The sequence below is a fragment of the Poecilia reticulata genome, chromosome 7, assembly GCF_904066995.2.
Source record: "Poecilia reticulata chromosome 7, P_reticulata-male-v2, whole genome shotgun sequence".
NCBI lineage: Eukaryota > Metazoa > Chordata > Actinopteri > Cyprinodontiformes > Poeciliidae > Poecilia > Poecilia reticulata.
The window spans coordinates 9554006-9574023 of record NC_088836.1 but is presented as its reverse complement, the minus strand read 5'-3'; the positions used below and the strand labels follow the sequence as shown (position 1 = coordinate 9574023).

At 38.8% G+C, this 20018-nt stretch overlaps 1 protein-coding gene and 1 long non-coding RNA gene across 7 annotated transcripts in view; both read right to left on the bottom strand.

The window, feature by feature from the left end:
• The window catches only part of LOC103467138 (helicase ARIP4-like), a 58525-nt gene that overhangs the window by 9689 nt on the left and 28818 nt on the right, over nucleotides 1-20018 (bottom strand). For 4 of the 6 annotated variants that reach the window (XM_008413228.3, XM_008413229.3, XM_008413233.3 and 1 more), the window contains 10 exons: nucleotides 8902-9145; nucleotides 6347-6480; nucleotides 5925-6140; nucleotides 1921-2129; nucleotides 1578-1760; nucleotides 1221-1354; nucleotides 885-1081; nucleotides 551-754; nucleotides 327-465; nucleotides 65-242 (listed from right to left, as the gene is read on the bottom strand). In XM_008413228.3, the coding sequence (XP_008411450.2) occupies nucleotides 65-242; nucleotides 327-465; nucleotides 551-754; nucleotides 885-1081; nucleotides 1221-1354; nucleotides 1578-1760; nucleotides 1921-2129; nucleotides 5925-6140; nucleotides 6347-6480; nucleotides 8902-9145 (1838 nt within the window). The remainder of the gene's footprint in view (nucleotides 1-64; nucleotides 243-326; nucleotides 466-550; nucleotides 755-884; nucleotides 1082-1220; nucleotides 1355-1577; nucleotides 1761-1920; nucleotides 2130-5924; nucleotides 6141-6346; nucleotides 6481-8901; nucleotides 9146-20018) is intronic. The other 2 variants (XM_008413231.3, XM_081608812.1) reach the window with 2 other exon arrangements.
• Nucleotides 16832-17467, bottom strand: LOC145552196 (uncharacterized). Its single transcript, XR_014088150.1, has 2 exons — nucleotides 17248-17467; nucleotides 16832-17043 (listed from the first exon to the last, which is right to left on the bottom strand). It is a non-coding gene; the product is annotated as an uncharacterized LOC145552196 (long non-coding RNA).

The following is a 20018-nucleotide window of genomic DNA, read 5'->3' as shown; positions in this document are numbered from 1 at the left end:
CAGTTCCAAATGAATAAAAGTATAATACTGAAGAGGACAAGCAACATTTTGGACACACACAGACCTTGCAGCAGACACAAAAAGCTTTCAGGGGGTTGAGGCTGAGCCAGCCGGTGTTCCCTGCCTCTCTGAAGCGGTTCATGAACTCGGTGTAGAGTGCCCTCTGCAGGGGAGACAGACGCACCAGGATCACATGCTCGTCCTTAGAGGGAAGTTGGTCCCTCAAGACATCGTGGCCTCGTCTGGATTATAAATAAACCAGTCAGTATTAGAAAGAGTTTCTTAAGAGAAACTAAGTTTAATTTCTTGAGTGGCGATGCTCTTACCTCTGCACAAAGCCTTCCAGCAGACTGTGGAGAACGTGGCTCCTGTACCTCATCAGCTGGATGTCCTGAGGCGTGCTGTCCACACACTGTCCATTAAGAATGGGGCGCTCAAACATGTTACTGAACTCCTGTCTTGTTCCTGAAATATGTAAAAAAGAAAATCAACAAAAAAATGGAAAAAGGAAAGCAGACATGCAGAATCATAAACACACCTCACCACATACCTAGGAAGTCGGGACGGACAAAGTCGACCATGCACCAGTACTCAATGAGATTGTTCTGGAGCGGGTAGCCGGTCAAGACTACGCGCCGCCGGGTTCTTATGTTCTTTAGGGCCTGAGACGTGCTGGCGTGGCAGTTCTTAATGCGATGTCCTTCATCACAGATCACCACATCTGGACCGGGTCGGGAAAGGGCTTTCTCAACACCTTAAGAAAAGACACGACCTCAGTGAGCTATTTCAGCTCCCTTATCTTTCTTTACTCTAATTTTACTTTAATCTTCTTCACTTTCTCTCCACTAACTTCCTCATTTTCCCCGTTCTACGTCTTTCCTCACCTTTTAGAAGTTGCTGTTGTCTGTCTTCTTCGTCCAGGTTTATGATATCAGGTCCTCCAGTTTTTTTGCTCCTCTTCTTCCGCCCAGCCACAAAGCTCTTCTTCAAAGACAGGAGACGGTACATTTCGTAACCCATCAGCAGGACTCCACCATCCCGAGACCAGTCCTCCACCACCTTGGCCCTGGACGCTGTGTTTCTGGGTGTCAGGAGAAAATGAAAGGCTATTCTTAGTCAAATAAAAATGCTTTCCCCAACAAAAAAAACCTCCCAAAACAAATGGTTGGGTGATATTATGTACAGACATTTTCAGTTCAGTAATTGTTCCGGTCACTTACTTGTGTTCGTCATTGAGGATGTGAACTTTAAATGCACGCGGTGTGACCAGTGTAGGATCGGTGTCTGGAGGTAATGCTTCAGGAGGAGGGACCCATGTGTTGAACTCTGACAGCCAGTTCTGCAGTGTATTCACCTGGAAGGGAATAAGTATGTGTATCAAATTTTGGTTTGTTTGGATCACAGTGAAGATTAATCTTGTTCACACCTCTTTAGCCATTTTTGGGATGCTATGGGGTTCAGTACTCAGGACAATTTCTTTTTACGCTATACAGATTAAACAAGATCTGTAAATTTACATCTAACCTTTTTATTATCATTATCCAGGCATTAAATGGAGGAGGCCCACAGATGCTTACCGGTACGATGGCGAGCACAGTGTGAGTTTGAGTGTGCCTGAACAAGACGTCAATGAAGGAGATGACCTGAAGCGTCTTGCCTAAGCCCATGCTGTGAGCCAGGATGCAGCCAAATCCGCTGCTGTTGCTGAAGAGCTCCAGGGACTCCACCAAGTTGTCGTACAGGAAACGGATTCCGCCGATCTGAAGACGGATTGAGAAAAACCCACGAGATGAAGTGACGCAGACAAGAAGAGCGAAGAAATCCAAATTCTGGAGATTCCAGTGAACGGATATTTTAACTACGCATCACATCTAAAGCTGAACTTTTATCTATGTTCTTATTCTGAGTGTATCCCGATACCTGGTGAGGTTTGACTGCTCGCGCCAGCTGTGGCGACAGGAAAATGTCCTCGTCTGCCTCTGGATGGTTGAGGTTGACGATAACCCTGCCTTGGGCGTCTGGTTGGTTCTGGGTGTCGTTGGCATGTGCACCACTAGGCTCACTCTCCTCTTCCTCTTTGGAGACTTGAGCAACAGTGTCATAGTCATCTGTCCTCAAATCTATTATTTCTGAATAGAAGATAAATAAACAGAGAAATCAATAAGGTCTCAAAACTTCCAATACAATTATCTATCAAATTTCAATCTGGTCTTACAACTGCATGTAAAAAGATTTGAGGTTTGATGTTGAGGGGAGCAATCTGACATGACAAAAATCCTGCTGGCTGCTCGGTTCCCCACAAAAATACACACAAAACATGCAATTAGTTTACTGAAGTAAATGGAAGCAAACAACGTTTCTTTGTCTGTCATTAGTTGTAGGGAGGACTTTAGGTAAGGCAGTATGAGTTAACATTGTGTTTTAAGTAAGAATAGAAAGAAGAAAAAAACGAGTATCGCAGAAAAAAAACCACCAAAATTTAGTTTTAGCTTTCACACTGTTTTCTACTTTGCCATTAATGTTGTTTTAAGAAGCACCTTTTACATGAGTCTATGTGCTGCTTTTGATACACAGAAGGAAAAATTAAGTGTTGTTGAAACGCATATTAGACAACTCTTTGAAAAAAAAACAAACATTTGAAATGAGCTGAATCAACAGGACGGGACTGACTGTGTTCTGCTGAGTCACGACCGGTTACGTTACTTTTTCATGACGCCACTGTCTTGTTTATATGCAAATATTTATTTATGTTTGTACATAAACATAAATATACACTATGTACTACAGTGTTATAAGGTCATTGTTGCACAGTCATGTTGATTCGGCAGCAGTAGTACATGTGTGGTGTACATGGCAACGCTGATATGACTACAGAGCTAAATGCTTAGCAACATGGGATCATTATTGCCTCATGGCTTCAATTCTTCTTGAATCATTAGAACAAAATACTGAGGTGTAAAGGTATTACAAGGATACAGACAATTACACAAACATCTCTCTTTTAAGTTTATCAATGTTTTTCAGCTATATGACCAGCTTTGCTCAGCAACAAGTGGGGGAGGGTAAAGTTGTGTATGCTTATGGCATCCTGGTAATTTTTCTAGCATCTAGCAAGAAACATTTGAGGAGTTTTAAAATTTTCATAGAAGGTATTTGACTCATGTCTAATCAGCACTTCTATATACATTGTAGAAAATATTAAAGTTAGATTAGCTTGTCAACAAAACAAGCCCTCACACCTTTAAATGCTGGTATCTCTAATGACAGGACACTAATAATTAAATGTATGAATGTAAAAAAGAAGCAAAGACATCAGGATACTTTAATTGAAGGAAAAAAAGCCTTTCAGTGTTAAAAAAAACAAAAACAAAAAAACATCTGCTGCAGTTTTTCTGCTACAATAAGTTCCCATCAAATTCCCATAAGCCTTGCCGCTCTCATCTCTGCTAGTTGGGGGTATCAGTTGTTCAGCGATAACAGAAATCGAGTCCGTCTGTGTTTGTTGGGCAAAATCTGCCTCATAAGCGAGAACAGAAAGGAGTATCAAAGTTATACAAGCTAGCAGCCTGAGACGGCACGCTGTGAAGAGGAGGAGTGTGTGTTAAAAAAAAAAAATCAGAGTGAGCTTATATAACTGCAGTGAATGGCTGGTTATACAAGTAGGATTAGAGTGGAGGGGGCGACTGGTTATGCAACCCCAACTGGAAATGTCACTGTGCCACTGTGGTGTGTGGCGCGAGTGTGTGTTTATTATGAGTGTGTGTGTGTGTGTGTTCTGCTTCCTCCCTACGATCTGCTGGGTTTATTACCCCTCTCATTTAATCCCTCTTCCCTCCATTCGGCAGTTTTCTCACTTTTCATCCCTCGGCCTCTCATTATTTATCTGTGTTTACCTGTTCATCCATCTCCAGGTCCGTCCTTACACTGCAGGTGTGTGTCTGCAATTTGCTTTGATCTGGAGTCTAAAATATGCATTTATTTATCCCAGGGTGTGTGTGTCTTTATTTTGACTATTTGATTGACTTGCTGGATGTGTGTGGTGTGTGTATCTGAGCACATGGATGGTAAAAGAAGAATTACTCAACTGATTCTTCTTTTACATAAGTCTCACGGTCATGTTAACTGCATTTGTTTAACTGTGTTACACCTGAGTTTTAAATGGCTCCAAATAAGTTTTACAGTCAGTCAACTTGAAATATTTTTGAAAAATATGAATCATTATCAGGATCTCGCCTATTTCTGTTGGAAATTGACTTTGTTTATGTTGTCTCTGCTATCTAAACAAGAAAAGGAGAAGAGAACTGAAGAAAAAGACAGAAAAGTAGGCAAGTTGATGTGACACTGAGATCTCTTTGTGGATGTTAAAAATAATCTTCGTCATTAAACAACCCATCTGATAAAACTTTAAAAAGAAATACTAGTACACATCTCTCCTGTGGTTTTCGAGTAAAAACTTTTTTTTTGTCTCTCCTGGAAATTCCCAGCGATAAAGTCTCTGATGTGCTGCTCCTCCAAACCCTGGAGGTCAAAAGTCAATTTCAAACAGGCTGTGTAATTTAATAAATGGATGCTTGTTATACAACTGTTGAGAAGCAAATAGTAGATACTGTATGAGGCTTTGTGAGACAATGGGAAAGTCATACAATCTCAGTAACTTCTCTACCCAGATGAGCCACTCGGGAAGGCTCTGACTTAACCATCATATTTAATGTAGCACTGAATGCCGGCAGGCTTACAGGATGAGAAACATGCGATAACATATAGCAAAGCTCAAAAGCTTTGGATAAGGGAGTGAGATTTATTCTAGTAATTTTCAAAAACACCATGGTGAAAATATATTCAAGGCCATTGTTGGCCTGTTTAAGTTTTCATTTCTCATTATTTGTTTACACCATTTGTTGGAAAGCATCTTCATAAACTGCTCAAGGCAGTAAAGGCCTTGGTGTGAAAAGATCCCACACAGCAGCAGGATGGCAAATGACGTCCTTAAAAAGTTGCATGCAATTACAATAATAATACAATGGCGCCGTAAAGCTGCCATGTTAAAACACCAGAAACTGAGAAGAAGACATCGTCCATGCTTACGGCAATGTCTGTGCGGACACCTGACTGAAACAGAAGTAGAACTAGAAGCTTTATCACATTCATTTAACATGGTTACAATGCGGATGGCACAAATGCAGCTGAGTATAATAACAGCTTTGCTGAACCTCACCTTTGCTTGTAATTCATATTGTAATTTTTTTCATGTTTGAGTGGTTTGAAGCTATCTGGTTTCTACGACATCCAAGCTTTATGGTATGACAGAGTTTGAGGGTAACCAGCACCACATCATTACTCGAACGACAGTCAAACAGAATATAAAAATATTGAATTGTTACAAGGCAAAATTAAACAAAAAAAATATTATTTTCTCAGTTTAAATCCAGAAATATACATACCTCTGTGCTCTTTGTCTTTTTTAATTTTTTTTAACTTTGCGCATTGGATTGGAAAAATGAAAACATCCCTCTAAAATGAACTGAATAGTTCAGTTACATTCAAAACTACAGTTTTGTATTTAGTCAAAAAAGTACACCATATTTACATTTTGGGATTTAGAGGTGCATAAATTTTTTTGACATTCTTTTCCATTTTGGTTTCAAAATCTGGGGTGTGTGGTTCTGCACACTTATGAACCCTGATCAAATACAGCTCATTTATATGTCATCAACTTTGTGTTTTAAAGCCCAATTTGCTGCAACAACTGTAGCACAGAAGTGCTTACGCCATTGATAATGGGTCTTAAAATGAACACTATTAGAAATCCTCTTAGTGTTTCTGATTAAAACTGTTATTTTCAACTATAAAAGTCTTCAAAACACTTAAAGTACCTGCTGGCTGGTTTTAAAATAAAGCCCTTGTTTGAGGATTGTGTACCTCACCTGTTTTTTGTGTTTGCGCTGTTGCTGCAGAGGTGAGTGTGTCAGTCTTGCATTTATCTGCACTGATACTCGTGCTGCTGGACTCCAAGCACATCGCATCCTGTCTGGTGGACTTTACTTTTTGCTGGAATGACACTGATGCAGACGATGAGGGCACATGCTGAGTAACATCGCCTGAGGACGGGGACAGGAAGAATGCAACATGTAAGTCAGAAACTATGAGATGGAAGAAATAGAAAAGATATGGAAGCACACATGGAGTTAATGAATGGACAATGAAGGAGAAAAGTTTAGGCAGGTATGTGTGTGATTAGCAATCATTCTTATTATGCATGATAAAGAATGTTGATTACAGATTATTCAAGTAGAGATGTAAGATTCAGAAACTGAAGGATTAATCATCTTTGTGCACATCTTCTTACCGGTTGTGTATTCAGGCAGTAGAGGTAGAGGAAAATCCTGCTTCCTTTGCTCTTCCAGACGTTGCCTTCGCTCTAGCTCCTCCTGCTGGGCGACTTTGGTCACTGCATCTAACTGATGTTCCCTCAACAATTTCCTAAAATGTAGCCAGATAAACATACTTTTAACTTAATTGTAATTGTGTATTTTGACAAACAATCAAATTCTATTACATGAAATGTCAATTTTTTGATTTTTCAGGGACTTTTTTGGAATATTTGTAATAACCAACAAAGCTGAACTTCCGTTTTGAATGTAATAAAACCTGAACTATATTCTGTGAAATATTTGTCTTCTGTAGCTTTGGCAGCTGCACATAAGATTGCGAAACAGTTCTAAATTGCAAATTTAAAAATTTTTTAATCAATCAATCAATCAAATTTTATTTGTATAGCACATTTCAGCAGCAAGGCATTTCAAAGTGCTTTACATAATTAAAATAAAAACAGAAATAATCAGTGAGAAAGAGAGAGATAAAAAAATAAAAAAAATAAAAATAACTTCTGACAAAAAGTTATTTTTTGTCAGAAGTGTAACTTCTGACAAAAAGTTATTTTTTGTCAGAAGTGTAACTTCTGACAAAAAGTTATTTTGACAAAAAGTTATTTTTTGTCAGAAGTGCAACTTCTGACAAAAAGTTTGCAAAAAAGTAGAACACTTGCTCCATTTTAACTCTTCAGCAAAATCCCTGGATGTCTGAAAGATTGTAAGAGTATAAAACCCGAACTTTACAAATAATACCTCGCATATCCAGATGACTCAAAACACAGCAATTTTTTTTATTTAATCAAAATCAGTGAAATTTCTCTGCAGTTACTCAGTCTGAGCCCATCAACCTGCAGCACTGATATTTGAGATTTTCTTTTCATAGCTAATAAAACATTGAATAAAAATTACACAGAACTTCCTCTGAAATTGTTTTGAGCCCCCAGTAAACACTGAACTCACACTTTGAAATCCTTCAGTTTACAGAGGGATTCAGCATTTAGTGCAACCACTGTGCTCACTTGTTTTGCTTCATAGCGCAGCAGGGAAGCTCATTCACTCTAAAGTTCAAACTCGCCCATTGCCAGTGACCTCTCAACACATAATGACACAGAACTTTAGCTGCTGTTTCCTAAATGTAGCAACTAAAACTAAACATAAATAACCAAAGTGCTGAATTAAGAAAATTAGACAAGTAGAAAAATGAATGTTTACGTTGCTCTCTGTCTGGTATAGTCTTAATAGCTTTTGCTACAGGATGTTGACTATGAACCAAAAAATTCTGCTGCTGACCAGAATCAGTGGATTTTAATTGTTTCTGGGGGGATATAACTCATAAGGAGTGTTTTCAATAGTTTCATGTTGGCTGCAACAGAAAACTAAGATTTGGAGGCTGCTAGTTATTTTGCTATTTTACCATTTTCTACTTTTTTCTCTTTTTTTGCAGTTTTGCAAGCAAACTATCTCCCACAATTACTACCACAGGAGTTATTTTATAAAACAGTCCATGGAGCTGATTTATCAGTAGACAGCAGAAAGGCGGAAACTTATAACAACGTTGCTCAGTTATTTCCATTTGAATCCTCTGTTTTGGAGTTGGAGTCGGGCTTTTGGAAAGCTCAGATTTAAAACAACCTTTATTCTGTTGGACTATTATTACTGCTTTTAAAGAGAAACTGAAAAAAAGTCACTGACACATCAAAGATTTACAAAAAAATAAGGGTTTTGAAATCGATCACAAATCTATGATCGGTTCATTAACTTTACTCAAGACTGTAACCAATATTTGATGAGGACTCATTGTTTTTTAAATAATTTTTCTAATGCAAATAAGCCTACTACAAGAAACATTGAAGCTAATACATCCTCCAGCTAGCTGAATACTTTGGGGTGTACTGTATGTCTTCTTTACCTATGAGATGAACTCTTTTAAAAGAATCCTTAAGCCTGAGTCGTAATCCTCCTAATGTAAATATTTATGTGTCCCAGTTGGAAAGGGCTCTAGAAGCTGTAAATAGGCTCCAGATCTGTCATTATTGACATATGTTTGATATTTATCTAAATGCGCTGTGTTGCAGTGAAGCAGCATAGTTGGGGTTCGGCTTTTACACGGTTACTGGCAGTCGGGAGGAATGAGGCTGTAGACTCAGCATACAGTGTCTGAAATCACTAACAGATTTTATGGGCAACTGGGCTGCTGTTGGTTTTCTAATGGAAAAAAAGCTGCACAGTATAATAGAACTGCTAGTAAACAAATTTTAATGCAACTACAACTAAGTGTTACTAAGATAAAAACATTATAGAATCAGATAAAGTATTTTTAGCTGGGGTTTTTTTTGTCTGCCCCCAATGTCTAGCATCAATAAAAAAAAAAAACTTCTATAAGGCGTTGAGTTTGCTTTAATAGAGGGGTTAATTGTTGCACTTTGTGTTGTTTCTTCAAGGATCCCTACAGAGTAACTAGGTGGGCGTCCTTCTAGCTCTCTGACTCAGACCGTGTTTGAAGCTTGGCCCGAGGCGCCGACTCCGGTACCTGATGTTTCGTCTCATGTGAGCCGGCTTGGAGCTCCTCTTCTTGGTTCCTGTCAGGGCGGAGGGAGGGGCGTGGCTTTGGCTTGCCGGCCTCGAGTGGGGTCTGGACAAGGACTGCGAGGTGGGTGGGTGGTGCGGCGCCTCCGCCGAAGGCGAGGTAGATGGGGGAGGGGTGCACTGCCACACAGCCGGATCGCCACCCTGAGCCTCATTCTCCGAGCTGAAGGGGGCGCTGTGGGACTGGTCTGTAGGAGGAAAACAGGAACACAGATGATGATCAATAAAAACAAATAAAGGAGAGATTAGCTTCAATTGTTATCATTCATCATAAGAATTAATATTAACAAAAAAAATATAAGGTTACTTCAACGTGACGAACAAAATTGCTGCAGTTCTAAATGAAAGCGTCTGTATTCATGTTACATGAACTGTTTTAGCCGAGCCTGAGCTCAGGGTTTAAAAGGATCGGCAGCAATTTACTGTGTATTTTTATTCACTCAAGATGTGAGAACAAATATTGAGGCCGTCTTTGAAAGTAATGATGGAAAAACTCATAGTAGCACGCACACAAACTGCAACGTCTCAGCCAAACCAGGAATAAATACAACTTGAAATTATTTTATGAATTTTACATGCAACTTTCCCTCACAGCCAATCACACCCTTTTGCTGTTGTTTTACACCTTTACCAAATTTAAGACACACTTTTGCAAAATTCCATGTGTTTATCATATATTTATATGTATTTTGTATATTTCTCTTTGGTTTTCATCAAAACCTCGATGGGTTTTGTATGTTGGATCAGAAACAATGACAGGCTACGTTTTGATAAGGACAGAGAGGTTAGAGAGGTATTTGGAATGAAAAAATATGGCGTCTGCCAGCTCTCAACAGCAGGAAGGCTTGCATAACAATGTTTTATAATAGCTGATGACTCAGGGGAAGTGGCATGGACTGGTGTTTCACTGTTACAGCGAAGCAACTTTAAACACTCAGGCAACCCACTTAAAACAGGAAGCGCCACCGTTTAGACACGGTAAGTATAACTTCCCCTACTTGGCGCATATTTGTTACCAATTCCCTTTTATGTTTCTTATCTCTGATTTGAAATATTCACAAAGAACTGAAGTATAAATCTGAATGAAAACATGTCAAAATAAAGCACAGCACAGTAATGTATCATAGACGAACATGAGTTTAGTTTTAAATTATTTTTTTCAAAGAGGTAAAGTTGATGACTGTTATCTGACAGAGGTTAGATTGAAACAACTCCCAACCCAAGTATAGGATCATATTTCAAAATATTTGATGGCATCGTATAGAGATGCATCAGGAAACCAGCTGGTGACCAGTAAGGAAGATTTTGAGTCCTGTCTTGGTGATCTCACCTCAACCATCGTTGCTATTGCTTTGTAACAGTTTCCACAAGCCAAGAGAATTGCTGTCGATGTAAAATTGATTCAACAATAAGCTTAAAATAAGGCAGAATAAGGGCAGAGTAAGAGTAGTACAAAAAAAACAGTTGTTATATTTTTTATAATACAACCTGTAGGTCAAATGTTTGGATAAACCAAAATTCAGGTGCATCAATAATTGTAAAACTTTAGCCAGACATTGATCAATTTTAATAAAAATGCTGATATCTTTTGGTAGCAAAATATTAGAGTAACTTCTTGTAATTGTCAGGATTTATTTTCTGAGTTTTGAGTTTAACCTTGCAGGGCTTAATAATAATAATTAATGAAAAACATTATATTTTTCTTGTTCAATCTTGTAGAATGAGGCTCAAGGTGTCATTTACTAACCAGTGCAGGTAAAGTTCTTCTCTCTGCCCTAAAATCCCTCTGAAAAGTGAAAACCTGTGTTGCTTTTTCTACTTTTTAAAAAAAATTTTGTATCAATTTTCCCTCAATCTCCTTGAACGTAACTTTATTTATTTAACCTTCTCTTTTTCTTGCTTTCTTTCTCTCGCTTGTTCAGTCAGAAGCACACTGAACCAGATCTGGAGCTTATGTAAGAGCTGCATCAAAAAAATGGACAGCTTATGAAACACAAGACGGGGCACAAACACTGACGCACAGACAGACATATTTCAGGGGACGAGCACTCATAAAACAACATTAATCAATGATTAAATATCCAACACACATGTAAAATCGCTTGAGTTTATGTTTCTGTGGGGAACATTTTAGAGACGGAACAGATTTCTCAGCCCGTTGCTCTCCATCTAAAAATAAATGAAGTAGCAATAAAACCAAGATTTATCCCTCCTAAAAATCATTTTGTACATAGCAAGACTCCAGTTTGGTTCAGAAAATAACATGATGTTCTGTCAGGTTTTGGATCCCTCACCATGACATGAAAACACACCAATCAAATTTATCCTTCAGTCCAGTCAAGATTCTGCCTGGAAAGACTGGACCAACAAGGATGCAACAATGCCACACACACTCAAACGCGCACACACTCCATTTCAATGCAAACACACACACAAAAACCCAGCACAGAAAACATGCTCTCAGCGTGATACCTGGCATGAGAATGTACATAAGCTCGCATGCACTCACACAAACATCCTTGCCATAATGGGGCACGGAGGCCGGTGATGATGATGAGCTCAGTGTGAAGTGAAAAACAGCTTACATAAAACGCTCCTAAAGTCCGTGGCAACAAACTTCTCAACCAGGCTGCCGATGACACCAGCTCTGCCGTGGGTCTGAGCGATTGACGTGTTGACATTAAATGTTTAAAAAAATTGATCAAACAACGATGAGAAAAAGTTGCTGGCTTAAGAGTCAGTAAAAAAAAAACAAAAGTGAAAAATGACTTTGTTCCTATAAATGTATGGCAATAAGTATCCAATTTCCAACAGATCTTTTCAGTCCAACTGTTCAACCTCAGTAGAAATATCTGAACAACTGCAGGAGCTGTGTTACTGCGACCCCCTCCGGCTTTCCCCAAATGCTATAATAACATTGACGTTTCTAAATAATTACAGTGCATCTCCATGGATTGAAAAGATCGGGGTTGTTTTAGCCATGGCACCTAATGCAAATTTATTTTCAAACAACAAACCATTGGAAAAACATACCAGGCAGTTGTTTTTTTCTGCCGTGGCACTAACACTTAATAGACTGGGCTAAACATTGACTGAGGGTCAGAAAACTAGTGAACAAAGTCCCAAAGGAAAACAAAGAGCAAACACTAATTAAAGAAGTGAAAATCTGGAAGGCTTCGAGTTTGTTTGGTTTTATGTTCCAGACTGGTATTTAAGACAACAAGTGGACTTATTGCTGTTTGCCAGATGACTAACATGTCATTTAGCTCTTCAGAGACCTAGTAATAAGCTGTTCCTTTGACTCAGTTTGGGAGAAGGTCTACATCTAAAACTTGCAGAGTAGTACACCTCCAGGACTCGACTTGGCCCCCTCTGATCTAGGGCGTATAAGTATGACAAAAACAGCAAACAGAATAAATCTGTAACGGGGTAGACACAGCAACATATATAATAATAAATAAAAACTGTGGTCCTTGTAATTAAAATGGAGGTTTCATAAAATGAGTCTAATTAACCTTATCGTCAGATGAAGGACGAGAGAAAGAAAACAACCTTCGTCGCCAGACGCAGATTTAGAAATTCACTTGAAAACACCGTGTACCCCATTTTCCATTTGTCCGGCACAACCTTACACAACAGTTACATAACTGTTCCTGAAATGTGAAGAGCCTCGACATCAGCGCAAACACACAAACAGTCCGAAGAGGCAGGAAAACCAAAGGAAAGAGGAAAAGGGGAGAGAGACATCAAAGCGGGCTGGACAGCAAACAGACAGACACACACGCACACACCCACACACAAGCAAACGAAACACAGATGCAGATTCTGGGAAACGGGACACTTTCCTACTGAGGGTCAAGAGGACGACAAGTCAAAGATTCATTCACCAACGTAAGAAAGCAGACATTTTGTCAAGTTGGTTACGAAATGTGCTCTAAAAAGCTCTTAGACACACCTACTGCAGTCATACCTGCTTCACAAGATACCGTCCAGTTAAAGTTTAACATGTTTACTTGACCCAAAGAGCAAAATGCTTGCTTGCCACAATAAATTGGAGGTTTCATTTAAAAATCCCATTAGCTGTGGGTTTTTATTAGCATTTAAAATTGTACATTGTGAGCCAATCAAACTAAAAGAGTGGCGATAAAACTGAAAGAATAAGTGCAGCAGAGACATGTTTGCTCAACAGATTTCTGTTTGAAGTTACCAATAATAGAAGAGTGGGATGCTCATGTGTAGGCAATTAACAGGTTGGCAGCAGCTGCAAGCGGACTCCAAACATTTTATGACTGACACACATCTTTATCTCATCTAAAACAATCAAACTTATCAAGTGAAATAATTAGAGTGGCCGTTAAATGTTTGAACTAAGGTAATTAAAAAAAAAAGACATCATATTTAACTTTAATGGAAGTGCATTTATTAATCTTGGCTCAGTAGGACCTGGTAGGTTATACAACCCACCCACATAAAGGCACTAAATAAGTTATGTAACTAAAAAGGTTAATCAATGCTCCCTCACTGAGACTCAAGGAATCCGCGATCAAAATCAGTATTTAGATGAACGTAATTGATCATGTAAAGACACAAACCCACATGACATTGTGGGGAAAAAAAGAAAAAAACATCCAGATAACTCAGCTTGTCATTTATTAACTTTCGGTTAATCAGCTCCTACTGCAACCCACAGCCCACACAGGCCAGCCTTCAAAGCATCACCACTGTTACAGCAGAGCATCCTGCTGCTTACTGAACATTTTGGGTAAACTTCTGAAACCTCCTTTCACTTTAAAACCAAAATCTTTTTTCTTTAGACGTTATAGTATTGAAAGAAACCATGAGTTAGTCATATGAAGAACTTGCTAGAAGAAGAACATGTCAACTATAAATCTAACAAGTTTATGAATTGCGAGAACAGTATGATAACTCTACACAAAATGTTCGATGTCATCCAGCTGCTTCTGTTTAAGCTCTTAAAGCATTTTAGCAAAATAATATAAAATGTTGATCATAGGTAAAATGACATAAATCTTTTATTGTCTCACTGAATATTATTTACACCAATCTTAACATGAACAGTTTTCATTATTTAGATTTTTTTGCTATGACAAAGGAAACAAGAAAATGGAATAAACTACTGCTAAATTTAGCAGATTTTCACATGCTCATTGCTATAATACATCTTTTTATCACTGCACTTTTGTAGAATAATACATTTCAACAAGCTGATATTAGCTGTCCATTGAGGCTAAGCTTGCTGACCAGCAGTGCACATCAACAGGTGGGGGAGATTCTCGGCTGAAGAAAACTCCTGTCACTTTCTTTGAATTTTAAAGTTGCAGTTAGTAACTTTTATGAACCAATATGTTTTTTACATATCTGTTAAAACTGTCACAGTGTTCTGACTGTATAATATGAGACAGATAATCTGTAAACCCCCCCCCAAAAAACGCTCCCCTGCTTCCACCTGGTGGTCCTGCCGCCATCTGCAGAAATACACAACTCCCGGTCAGAAACAACCAAACAATTTTCCTGTCCTGTTAAGTTGTTTCTCCACAGTTAGCACATTTAGCAGCACATACACACGCATGACTGACATGGTGACAATGAAACATGTAAAACAAATTGTTTAAAAAAGTTACCTACTTCAGCAGTGTCTCCTTTTAAAGTAATATAACTTTACCTTTATATTGGTTAATGGGCCATGCTCAGTCAGTAACAAATTCCATATTTTCTACAATTCTTGTAAAAAATAAATACTGTATATTGTATAACAGAAGAGCTGGACATAATCTCTAAGTTGAGTAAAAATCCCAATCTTTTTGATGTAGATATGTTTATGTGGGCTCTAGTACTTAACTTTCTGACGGTCAGTTTTAAGCTTAGTACAGCGGTCAGTTCCTTCATTGTATGACCAGAGAATTTAATGAACTTAGGCATTTTGGCAATGCTTTCAACATTTGTGACACACTGAGTCTTTGTTACAGTAACAGTAATCCTCTTATTATGATCTCTGCGAACTCAAAACGATAAAGTTACGAACCCTTTGTCTTTTCCAGCACTGGGGACAAACTGAAGAGCTCAGAAGTAGCTGTAATGAAGGAGCAAGAGAAAACTGCCCACTGGTTCCAATCTTTATGTAATTTCAACATGCGAGACCTACCCTGCTCATTAGGAGGGCTTACTTTGAGAAAATTCAAGCGTAATTGCTGACAGTTGCTAGGTGACTGAATCAAATGATCAACGTGCAACAAGTAAGGTAGAAATCGGAGGATGAAACTAACAAACAAAGAAAGCAGCTTCAACCTCAAAAGGAGTTCAAGGTGAGCTGCAAAAAAAAACAACACGTGAGCAAGCATCCTGATAACTGGCTGTCTCATCAGAAGTCTGAAGTGTCACTCAGTAACTCAGAACCCACAGCAGCTTTTCCAAACCATTAATTTGTTTAGTCGAGTGTGGGAAGAAAAACTTTGTGCTCCACGAACAAACGGCACCGGGGGAAGCAATGAATGGAGAAAAACAATTCGACAAACCCTTGTTTGTCATGAGTATGCTATAGCGTCTCTGAGGGCAGCTGCAGCTGTAAACATCTTCTGCAACCACAAAGTTATGCAACTCCATCTGTGGTATATGTTGAGAGTTTATATAACAGTGCTTTAGAGTTTGGCTTGTTCAAAAAAGAAAAATGGCAACAAAAAAAACACCCGGTTGCCTCGCATACTTCTTACTTTCAGATGGGACAAACATTTAGATTTAAACTGCTGCATTGAGACATTGAGAATCAAATGTCTCTTGCTACACTAATGAACACATAATTTAATGCTTAACCAGTGAAAAAGTCTTGGTTACCCTGTAAATTAAATTTTAATTCAAAAATATTTTATTAACCCTAAAGGGGAAATTAAATAAATGGCGCCTCCTGAAACTTTGTTCAAATGTACATTTTTTGTCATTCATGGCTCATTCAGACTGAATTTCCAATAAGTAGAAGACGACATGTCTTGTTCTTAAGCTCAAATGAGCTGTAAAAATCCATGAAGTGACATCATAACCTTTTCTGGAGCTGGCTCATTAAATGCAGACAGGACAAAAAAGATAATCTCCCGTCTCCCAGCTGTTTTTCTGGAAGCTGTTATCTTCGTGAAGGTTCAGGACATTCTAGCGTAAGTTGCTTGAACATTTCTGAGTTTGCATCTATAAAACATGAAGTCAGGCAGCTGAGTACTGACGTCTAGACTGAGACCCTGAGCACTTGACCTAATTTAACTTTCTGCAGACTCAACAGTGGTGAGACAAAGAGTGCAAATCATTTACCTAAGGTCCCACTTTTTTTCTCAGTTTTAGACATCTCATCTGTCTCGCTTCACTGGCAAATCCTGTGTGTGTGTGTCGTCTACACTTTCCTCCCTCTGCAATCTCTTTTTTTATTCACCAACATCAAATGTCATTAAATAACAAAGAAGGGGGAAAAAAAGAAAACGGAGAGGAGTTGAAATGGGCATTCTGTCTGTGTCGCGCCCCGATGCTCTCCGGCTGTCGTCCACGTAAGCAGATTACAGATGACGGCAGATATTTCCTACTACAACTGTGGAGAATCCTTCACGTCACACACACTGAGAACAAACTAGTTATTCAGCGCCGATGGAAGATTCTGGGAAACATGCAGAAATGAGAGGGATGGAGACGTCAATGAAATGAATAAAGTACTGAAATAGTTTGTCTAATTCTGTAATCAAAGTAAGGGTTGAGACATTATAGAGACTCTGACTCTCAGCTTGATAGACTTAAGAAGATAAACACATACAGTACATTCTGTGCCCTTCTTGATAGGTATTTTCCTAGAACCTACATAAAAGAACCACAGACAACGTATATGAATTTTATGACAAACTTTGCAAAGGAGAACAAACTCTATCAATTGCTCCTCCGAGCTGTTCATAGAGCGTTCTGAAAATCTTTGGGTAAAGCTTGTCTTTTATTTTCAAACTTCAAAGAGGGAGGATAGGCAAGATAGACAGCAGAGAAAAAACAGCAAAGGTCGTAAAACATTTTACCTAAACACAGCAAAGGTCGTAAAACAATTTACCTAAAACCTTTGCTGTTTTAGGCAAAGGTCGTAAAACATTTTACCTAAAAACAGCAAAGGTCGTAAAACAATTTACCTAAACACAGCAAAGGTCGTAAAACATTTTACCCAAACACAGCAAAGGTCGTAAAACATTTTACCTAAACACAGCAAAGGTCGTAAAACATTTTACCTAAACACAGCAAAGGTCGTAAAACAATTTACCTAAACAACTAGCAACCCAGTTCCAGATGCGATATCTGATTTACGGCCTGAGCCCGGTTCAAATCTTGGTCAAACTGTTTCACCTGAAGATGAACAGGCAGCTGTGACCCCCCAGGTCAGTTAATACACACACTAAAGAAGAGAACATTTTAATCTGCTCTAACATTAGACTGAATATGAACTAAAGTAACAACAAAATGATAATACCAAAAAATCTCTAACACTTCTGCTACCACTGTGTCATGTAAAGACACAGTGGTAGCACCCATGTTTTCCATGTTTTGGAAAACATGGGTGGGAATTGTGAAACTTCAGGATGATGAAATGCAGCAGAGGGAGGGCAGCTTGTTTGACAAAGAATAAGAGGCAAAATGTAATAATAAATCAGAAAGAGAAAACTGCACATCTGATACCTTTATAGACTACTTTAACCAGTTTGTAAGGTTACATTAAAATAAATAACGTCCATCTCCAAAAACTTTTTGAAAAAAATGTGCACAAAGTCGTTTTGAGATGACCAAAATATGGGAAGAAATTAAAATTATTTAACTCTCTACTTTTTTTATAGTGACTGAATTCAGCTGATTTTAATACAGTACAACATTCACACTGGAAGATTTATATTTATTAAGAGGAATATACATAAGAGGAAATCTAGGTTTAAGCAGAAGTTTGCATTGAACTATCACATTCAGCTTTCAAAAATCTCATTCACATCCTTTTTTTCTCTTCTGACAACTGATTCAATGAAGGCCCAAAATCTGACCCAGCTTCAACCTCTGCATGAGGTCCTTCTGTTAAGACAGACAGGAGCTGAGATGAACAGTCCCAACACCACATCTGCTTCATTTGAAGCTGAAAGTATATCAGAGGTCTATCTGTAGCACACCGAGTACTGTATATCTTTTTGCAAGAATGCAATCTTAAGTAGGCATGAGATTATCAGTAAAAAATAACTAAATTCCTAATATGTACACAAGTTTCTATTATACATTTTTACATAGACTTGGAGGACGCTGAATTTGATGAAGCCAGTGAGAAGCTAGCTTCATCCTCCTCATCGCCTTGCATTGTGTGCTTATAGGGTAATACTCATCGGGGTCAAAGGGATTTGGACTCGTAAACCAGAGTTGATCAAGTGACCCAACTCAGGTGGGTTTAATCGCAGGATTTTACACGTCGCAGACAACGTGTATGTGGGCAAATTAAAAAGTTTGCTCTGGCTAAACTCAGAACTAGTGTCACAGAGGGGCGTCTTTTATGGCACCCACTTGTGTCGGCTAAATGCAACCCGTATAGGCAAAAGCAGCTGGGAACCCCATCTAGGTCTCAGCTTGATCTCAAATAAATATTATGAAAATCAGTTCTAATTGCACAACCCAGTGAGGATCCATACAAGTTCACGTTTTACTCTGCATTTTCATACATCTAACAGGAAATCAACAGGAGGTCATTAAGGACAATCCCATCTGGAGTCCAAAGACGTATGTTGTTGTTAGGCATATTGGCCCCATGTGTTCATTTTTACTGGGATCTTGTGGAGCATCATAAAGGGAAAAAGAAAAGAAACTAACTATTGAGAAGAGCAACTAAAATATACAAGAAAGAAGCTTGTGTTTCAGAGACAAAACTAAATGTAGCAAATTCAAATAAACTTAAAACTCCATGAAGCAACTCAGCAGGTTGCTCTCAATTTGCACAGGTGATAAAAAACTTCATATTACCTTGAAGTGAAATAAGATTTTTTTAATGTGGCACCGTGTGACTTTTGATTTGGGAAAAAAAAAATCCTTAATCTGCCAGTGAGTTCATAATTCTCATTAACTAATGTTGAGTGTACAAGTGATGGCAAATTTTATCCTGTTAAAAACAAACGATGGCAAGACGTCTAAAAGAAAACGCAATAAAAAAAGGTAACATTTGTTGTCAAGTTTTTTACTCTGGTAAGCCACCTCAGCTTTCGCCCAAACTTGGAAAAGGTTTGCTTCCTCCAAAGAGATGCAGCAACAACTCATCTCATTTCCTCGACAAAGTGCGCCGTGGTGGAAAGAAATCCCAGATAACAGGAAGCTTTATCTGATTTGACACCAACCAGCAGCACATGGATGAAAGAGCGCAGATATTAAAAACCGATTGAGTTAAATCAGGTCAGTAGGTAGGCATATGATGAAAGGTATGCAGTGTACAAAACTTCCAGCCTGAGGTGTCCTGACACGCCTCCGTGCACTACAGCCTGATTTATTAAAACCCCAATTACTGTCGCTGTCACACCGGCAGGCATAAGGCCTCAGTCTCACTAAGAAGAGAGCTGCTTCCTAAAAAGACAGGCCACCACTGCTAAGGCCGGTCGGGCAAGAGCGGACACTTATATAACTGCTGCCTCTGGCTGTTACACAACCTGCATGTTCACACAAACCTCACGTCCTGAGCGCGCACACACGCTCATAAAGATGCACCACGTCACAAACATCCAGGACGCACTTACAAGACGAACGGCGTCATGTTTCAAGAACAAACGTGCAAACGCAATTACGAGTGTTTTCTCTGCACACCCTGACGATTTCGGGGATTTTTACGCCTCAATCCGGCTGTTTGGAAAGCTGTTCTCATACTTTAGAGACCGCTCTGAAGCCTCACAAAGGCTTAAGAGTAACGGTGAAGACCGATACGATGTATGGATGACGGGAGAGCAAATGCAAAACAACAGATAAACTGATCAATAGTAAATTGAGTTGATAGAGAAAGAGACAGAGGATGTTTATCTTTAAACC